At 47.7% G+C, this 8,291-nt stretch overlaps 1 protein-coding gene across 1 annotated transcript; it reads left to right on the top strand.

Annotated features, from left to right (window-relative positions):
* Positions 1-7,090: 7,090 nt before the first annotated feature.
* On the top strand, positions 7,091-8,026 carry LOC119282354 (probable glutathione S-transferase). The gene is made up of 2 exons (XM_037562607.1): positions 7,091-7,458; positions 7,545-8,026. Exons 1-2 carry the CDS (start codon positions 7,141-7,143, stop codon positions 7,914-7,916), a joined length of 690 nt encoding a protein of 229 aa, XP_037418504.1. The 5' UTR covers positions 7,091-7,140; the 3' UTR covers positions 7,917-8,026.
* The last annotated feature ends 265 nt before the right edge of the window (positions 8,027-8,291 follow it).

The following is an 8,291-nucleotide window of genomic DNA, read 5'->3' as shown; positions in this document are numbered from 1 at the left end:
GCGCATCACTGAACAGTGCGCCATTAGTATGCCAAGGTTACTAATGGCGCATCTTGTTGCTGTGCGCCATTAGTATGCCAGAGCACCTGGGTATACATGGCCCCTGGGAGGCATACTAATGGCGCACTTATGTATACACTAATGCCGCATCAGTGGTGCGCCATTAGTCGCCATTAGTAAAATATACTAATGGCGTGGCACTAATGGCGCACCACTAATGCGCCATTAATGGCCAAATTAGGTGCGCCATTAGTAGGTCTTTTCCTAGTAGTGTACAAAACATGATCATCTCATACAATAAAATATAGCATCACGTCTTGACCATATCACATCACAACATGCCCTGCAAAAACAAGTTAGACGTCCTCTACTTTGTTGTTGCAAATTTTTACGTGGCTGCTACAGGCTTAGCAAGAACCGTTCTTACTTACGCATCAAAACCACAACAATAGTTCGTCAAGTTAGTGCTGTTTTAACCTTCGCTAGGACCGGGCGTAGCCACACTCGATTCAGCTAAAGTGAGAGAGACAGACACCCGCCAGCCACCTTTAAGCACAAGTGCTCGTAACGGTGAAACCAGTCTCGCGTAAGCGTACGCGTAATGTCGGTCCGGGACGCTTCATCTCACAATACCGCCGAACCAAAGTATGACATGCTGGTAAGCAGTATGACTTGTATCGCCCACAACTCACTTGTGTTCTACTCGTGCATATAACATCAACGCATAAAACCTAGGCTCGGATGCCACTATTGGGGAACGTAGTAATTTCAAAAAACATTCCTACGCACACGCAAGATCATGGTGATGGCATAGCAACGAGAGGGGAGAGTGTTGTCCACGTACCCTCGTAGACCGTAAGCGGAAGCGTTAGCACAATGCGGTTGATGTAGTCGTACGTCTTCATGATCCGACCGATCCAAGCACCGAACGTACGGCACCTCCGAGTTCAGCACACGTTCATCTCGATGACGATCACCGGGCTCCGATCCAGCAAAGCTTCGGGGATGAGTTCCGTCAGCACGACGGCGTGGTGACGATGATGATGTACTACCGTCGCAGGGCTTCGCCTAAACTCCGCGACGATATGACCAAGGTGGAATATGGTGGAGGGGGGCACCGCACACGGCTAAGGAACGATCCGTAGATCAACTTGTGTCTTCTGGGGTGCCCCCCTGCCCCCGTATATAAAGGAGGGAGGGGAAGGTGCGGCCGGCCCCCTTGGGGTGCGCCTGGAGGAGTCCTACTCCCACCAGGAGTAGGACTCCCCCCTCTTGCCTTGGTGGAGAAGGAAAGGGGGGAGGGGAAAGAGGAAAGGGGGGCGCCGCCCCCCTCTTCCTTGTCCTATTCGGACTAGGGGGGGAGGGGGTGCGCGGCCTGCCCTGGCCGGCCCTCCTCTTCTCCCTCATGGCCCACTAAGGCCCATTAACTCCCGGGAGGGTTCCGGTAACCCCCCGGTGTTCCGGTAAAATCCCGATTTCACCCGGAACCTTTCCGATGTCCAAACATAGGCTTCCAATATATCAATCTTTATGTCTCGACCATTTCGAGACTCCTCGTCATGTCCGTGATCACATCCGGAACTCCGAAAAAACTTCGATACATAAAAACTTATAAACTCATAATAAAACTGTCATCGTAACGTTAAGCGTGCGGACCCTACGGGTTCGAGAACTATGTAGACATGACCTAGAACTATTCTTGGTCAATAACCAATAGCGGAACCTGGATGCCCATATTGGTTCCTACATATTCTACGAAGATCTTTATCGGTCAAACCGCATAACAACATACGTTGTTCCCTTTGTCATCGGTATGTTACTTGCCCGAGATTCGATCGTCGGTATCCAATACCTAGTTCAATCTCGTTACCGGCAAGTTTCTTTACTCGTTACGTAATGCATCATTCCGTAACTAACTCATTAGCTACATTGCTTGCAAGGCTTATAGTGATGTGCATTACCGAGAGGGCCCAGAGATACCTCTCCGACAATCGGAGTGACAAAACCTAATCTCGAAATATGCCAACCCAACATGTACCTTTGGAGACACCTGTAGTACTCCTTTATAATCACCCAGTTACGTTGTGACGTTTGGTAGCACCCAAAGTGTTCCTCCGGTAAACGGGAGTTGCATAATCTCATAGTTACAGGAACATGTATAAGTCATGAAGAAAGCAATAGCAATATACTAAATGATCAAGTGCTAGGCTAACGGAATGGGTCCTGTCAATCACATCATTCTCCTAATGATGTGATCCCATTAATCAAATGACAACTCATGTCTATGGTTAGGAAACATAACCATCTTTGATAAACGAGCTAGTCAAGTAGAGACATACTAGTGACACTATGTTTGTCTATGTATTCACACATGTATTATATTTCCGGTTAATACAATTCTAGCATGAATAATAAACATTTATCATGATATAAGGAAATAAATAATAACTTTATTATTGCCTCTAGGACATATTTCCTTCAGCATGTGCATTATGCAACAAGTAGATTCCTGATAAATGAACCTTCTCCACCCCTTTCCTATCCAACGCGGAGCGGCAGAACTACTCGTCTGCAAAGTGGGAAAGTTCCCTCCCTCCTACCTAGGTGTACCTCTTCATTGGAGCAAACCATCCAGCAACTTCTTACATTTAGAATTCCCTTCTAAGCTGGCTATAACCATCCTTATTGACCAGAAAGGAATTGAGAAAGGGGATGCTATAACCAGACCATAGACAGCGTTTCCACATTCACTTTTGAACTTAGGGAAACAGTGAAAGAAGCCCTTGTTCCCGCTCTTCTTTCCCCCGACTTACCCTTAGAAGGAAAGTAGGGGCCTCGGTTTCTGCAGAGAAACCTACACCAGTGAATTTCTTTTTCGTAGGTGATCCTGCTCCCAATCGCAGATTTGAATAATCAAGTCGGTATGGGGCTGCTCCCTTTTGTTACTCCGAAAATCTTGGCTTCGCTTGGACATATCTTCGAGGACCTGGGCGATTTTGATCCATTTCTCCGCGTTCGCCGTTTCAAGGTGAAGATCCGAGTAAGTAGAGCGTAATAGGCGATCCGCCGGGTACCTATTTCGACAGGACTTAAGAACCGTTTTAATGCGTTTTCTTAAGAAATCAATAGATGGTGCATCAGGAAAAAGGGTTCGGCGGGGTGTGGCTTGTGGATGGCTCTGACCTCAACTCCTCTTTTCCATCGGCGTCTCTCCGTCCCACTTTATTTTTTCTTGGATCATCATCTCCTGGCGTAGCGGAAGCACTCGACGAGGCCTCTACGACAGAAGAGATTCTTGCCCGTTTCTACCCGGATGATTCCATAAATGAAATACAAAGAAAAGTGCAGAGGAAAACGCATAACCAGAAGAAAAAGATATCGTGATGTAAAATGATCATGGGACACATTGTTTTGAGGACCGCAATTTCCTACACTGTGCCTGTAGTGATTTCAGAATTCGGCAACTTAGCCTACTAAAAGATCAGTTACAAGAGCACAATGCTTTTTGTGGCTTCCTGCTCGGCAGAGAAGCCACGCTGCCGAGGCGGCCCTGTCACCCGGAGAAGATTTCTTTTCTTTGCTGATTTCTCTCAATGAAATTTGCCATGTTGCACTAAGTTACCATAGCTTGTTCAACATGGATAACAACGTTACATGTATTTTACCGGAGCACATGTGGAGCTTAAATGGCTGCAAATAGTGCGGCCCATTTGCACCTGTTTGTTTTCAAAATTTATTTAAAAACGGAATTAATAAAAATTATGTTCAAATATTTGTGAGATAGATATTATATATACAAACTATTATTAATAAATAAAAATATATAAATATATATCGGTGTAATATATAAAAAATATTTACTTAATATGGAAATTTAATAAAATTTAAAAGGTTTATGAAATAAAAAAGTTTAATGAATAAATAAATATTATACACACACAGCTTATATTTAAATTATTAAAAATATGGACAGGCGGGACACACTTCTCATAGAGGTGGAAAACTGTAACCCCTCCCACGTGAACAAGAGCTTTTTTGTGTGCAAACTGTCACCCCTCCCATGCGCCCCCTTCTCCCGGTCCAGTGGCTGATTCCGTATACAAACGAGATAAGCATTGTATTTGCACGTCAAAATCAAGTTTTTGCATCACTTCGATGTACAACACAAGTTATATCATCAAAGTGATCGTTAGCGCCAAGTTCTAGCACCACCAGTGTAATTGACTCTTCTTCATCCTATGTAACTCCCTGAATGTTCACTTCAGGCGTGCAGTCCGTAGTTCCGATCAAAAAAACAAAAAAAGGTGTGCAAGCGGATCAATGCTAGCCACAAGATCAGGTTGGATCGTGCTTTAGATACAACATATATATTGGTGTCCTTGCTCTTGTTTCTACGTTTTGATCCAGTAGATGGAGGATGCTCGTGGATCTCTAGCTAGTCGCAGCTGCAAACCTGGCTTCGAGCTGCTCACATCCCAGATGGTTGCTACCGTTGTTCGTCAGCACAACTTCACCAGTGTTCGTCGAGGTGGTCTGCTACCGGCGACACTTCATGCAACTCAGACGTTCATCAGTGTTTGTCGAGGTGGTCTGCTTCCAACACCATTGCATGCAAACTACGTGTTCATCAGTGTTCATCGAGGTGGTCTGCTGCGGAGAATGCCTAGTCTGCAGCTTTGCAGCTCGGCACTCTTTGCGTCCAGCTCCAGCAGTAGTCCTCCGTGCAAACCAACAATAGGGTGCTACTTTCCCCACACCTCATTGTAGAAACTCAATTGGAAGATCATCCTTGCAGTTGTCCCTCGCGGCTTGTCGTAGTTCCTAGCACAATGTTCAACTAAGTTTCAGCAAGGTATGTGCATCCAGAATTCCAGATACCTCCCATTTCCACGGATGAGTCCAACTCCACTTAAATAATCCTGGTTTGCTCCTTTTGTACTGCTCTTTCTCTCCTAAAACATTAGTGCATGACTAGTTCTGTTTGTTTGGGTGCTATCATGGGTAGAGAGATAAAACATGGATGGGCAGAGAAGTAGAGAAGTAGAGACTCTTTTTTTGCGAGAAGAGAACTAGAGACTATGACTAGCTACATGCAACGATAGATGTCAGCACATGCTTTATAACAACGGATCATACTCAGATGGTTGATCTAATATCTTCTCTGCCTAAAACAAAGATATCTTCCAAGAAATATATTTTTACACCATAAATTAAGTCACATGGTTCATATGCTTTAGTACAGTTTAGTAAAATCATAGATGAGCTAACTTCTTCCATATTTATTCCGCACTGGCCAGTGGTGATACTATATACGTGGTGACAAGGTGGTCCTCTTCTTGTTTTCTCCGTATTAATTAGTGTGCCCACCATCTCTTCAATTTGACACTGCAAATCGGTACTTGCGTTTTAAATTTCGGTGTGGAAAGACTCGTGTTCAGTCAAAATCGCCAAAACGATCAAATGAATTTCTTTGAAAATTGACAAATTTCAGTCATGTAGTTTGAATCTGATCTTTAATCTAATACATACAACCGGATAGGCCACCATGTCTTAGACGTTCACCATCCTAATCCTAGTGCTTCTTCATTGAAATGAAGATCTAGGGATTCAATTCTTTCCACTCAAAACAATTCGCACCGACAAAGAAACATGATTACAAATCTCAAATTGGCTACCACACCCTTTGTGGACTCTTGAGATGGGCAGAATAAAAGCGAAAACAATTGTAGGATTGCATTCACCTTTAGGTCGTCGCCGATCGCGAGACCTTTCTTCTCCGTCACGCCAGAGGCAACCTTCCTTACCGGCATCTTCCTTCCCCTGCCATCCTCCACATCTTCCTTCTGTGATGTCCCGATCTCCCTCCCTCCTTCACAATTTCCATGTCGCCGTCCTGGAATTTTCTTCTCTACCTGCCCCGGATCTCTGGTTCCCCTTTCCAGTAGATCCCACATCCTGTCTCTCATCTCTTCTATCATCGGAAGTAGATCGCCGCCGATTGGCCTAGGGGGCCTCTTGAGGTCGCAACCTTCCTTCTTCATTTTCTTCAGAGCTTCCCGTGCACGTGCGCGCATCTCCCCCACATCGAGGAAAGGCTCTTGCGAGGCCCCCTCTCTGCCCAATCCAGCGCGCCCCTCCACAGAGGAGCCGCCCCTGGTCGTCGTAGCCCAAGGCTTCGCCATCTCGGTAGTTTCGGGCCGCCGGCGGCGGCGCGGGGAAACCCTAATCAGCTCACGCAAGCATAGATGATAGGATATCTAACCATAATTACGTCACAACATCCATTTTTACGGTGAGTGTGTTGCAACATCACTGGATTGTGCAGCTGGGCTGGCTCTGTAGGGCGAAACTTCGAATGTTTCGCTGCATTTTTTTCTCAAATTTGCCTCACCCTTCAAATCATCATAGCAAAGTATTGGCAAAGTAGCAAGATACATAATCACTTCTAGTTATTACAAGATATAGAACAATCACCAATAGAACATTATCCAAATAACTTCAGTAACTAAGTTTTTTCCTCCAACGCTTTGCAATCCCTCTTGTCATTGCTCCTTATTCCAATGTCAATACGTCCATGTCTGAAAATCCCTCTGTGTGGCCATAAACTCGAGCGAGCGAGCCGGTGGCGGAGGTGGCCGGCAAGCGCGTGCGCTCGCGGGGCGGCCGGTGGAGCGTGAGGGGAGGAGCGGGCACCGCGGTGTGTTTGCTGTTGTGATGCGAGGGACAGGGGATGCGCGAGGAGGAAGACAAGACTCGGGGGGATAAGATCTGAACGGCCCACGGATGCGTTAATCGAACGGTGGCTAGGTGTCCGGCCGAAAAATTGGACCGGCGCGCCGGCGCCTAGCAATGCCCATAGGCCTGGCCTAGTACATTATTTTATCGATCACTCTGTCTGGAGCGAAGCAACATGGAAGCTTCTCGCAAAGACATCAACATTTGACTTGTGCTGGGGAAACAAAAATAATATGTTCTTCCCGAAGAAGTTTCAGTACCAACTCGATTAAAATAGCCTCGACATTAAGCCAGTCCCATACCCAAGCGCTATAAAATACCACAAAGTCACCGGCCATTACCCAGAGGCCTCACAATCTCACCATCAATCTACACTTGACTTCGAGCACAGCTACCCGAGCGAAGATGAGCGCACCGGCGGCCATCAGGGTTGTCGGCGCTTTCGACAGCCCGTTCAGCCACCGCGCCGAGGTTGCCCTGCGCCTCAAGGGCGTTCCCTACGAGCTCATCCTGGAGGAGCTCCACAACAAGAGCGAGCTGCTGCTCACGAGCAACCCCGTCCACAAGAAGGTGCCCGTGCTCCTCCACGGCGACCGCGTCGTCTGCGAGTCCCTCATCATCGTCGAGTACGTCGACGAGGCCTTCGACGGACCCCGACTCCTACCTGCCGACCCATATGACCGCGCCATGGCCCGCTTCTGGGCTCGCTTCATCGACGACAAGGTACGTACATGCCTTGTTTCAGCTGTTTCAGCTGTCCTGTACATACTCGTGGTTATGCACGGACTGATTTAGCTGAGGCAGAGTAGTGCTCGAAGCCGTTCTGGCTGGCGATGTGGACGGACGGCGAGGCGCAGAAGGGGTTCATGAAGGAGATCAAGGAGAACTTCGCGCTCCTGGAGGTGCAGCTCGATGGGAAGAGGTTCTTCGGCGGCGACACCATTGGCCTCGTCGACATAGCCGCCTGCGGTTTCGCGCACTGGCTCACCGTCTGCGAGGAGGTGTCCGGGGTGACACTGGTCACGGCCGAGGAGTTCCCTCGCCTCTGCCGCTGGGCCAAGGAGTACGCTTCCGACGAGAAGGTCCGGGCGTGCCTGCCGGACAGGGCGCAGATGCTCGCCCATTTCACGGCCAACAAGGAGATGTTTATGGCCATGGCAAAGTCAATGCTGCCAAAATAATGTGATGTATGTTGATGTCCAAGTGGATGCGTGCATGGGAGCCCACGGTCGTCATGTCATGGAATAAAAAAAACCACGTTTACCAGTATTAATCAGCCATCGGACGAATGCACCAACTCCTCTCGCAACGCTTGACAGAAATTTGTTGTCGTATGGTTTAAGGAGCACACCGGCGGTGTGCTCCACTCCTCCGGTCAGGAAGGTCACAGAATGGCTTATGCTGACGGTAGTTGTAGCTGACCGGTTTATAGCATCTACAACCGTATCTCTCAAACCAGCCTTATACGCCCGGGCGGACCGCCCGGTCACTGTCCGGTCACGTTTTTTCCATCCAGATGGACCCTTCTGACGGCCCTCAAACGCCCAGACTGATAG

The sequence above is a fragment of the Triticum dicoccoides genome, chromosome 3B (assembly GCF_002162155.2).
Source record: "Triticum dicoccoides isolate Atlit2015 ecotype Zavitan chromosome 3B, WEW_v2.0, whole genome shotgun sequence".
Taxonomy (NCBI): Eukaryota; Viridiplantae; Streptophyta; class Magnoliopsida; order Poales; family Poaceae; genus Triticum; species Triticum dicoccoides.
This window is presented reverse-complemented; position numbering and strand designations above follow the sequence as displayed.

Coding starts and splice junctions, on each gene's coding strand:
- LOC119282354 (XM_037562607.1), top strand. CDS start 7,141: ATGAGCGCACCGGCGGCCATCAGGGTTGTCGGCGCTTTCGACAGCCCG. Junction 7,459..7,544: donor CTCGCTTCATCGACGACAAG/GTACGTACATGC, acceptor GAGGCAGAGTAG/TGCTCGAAGCCGTTCTGGCT.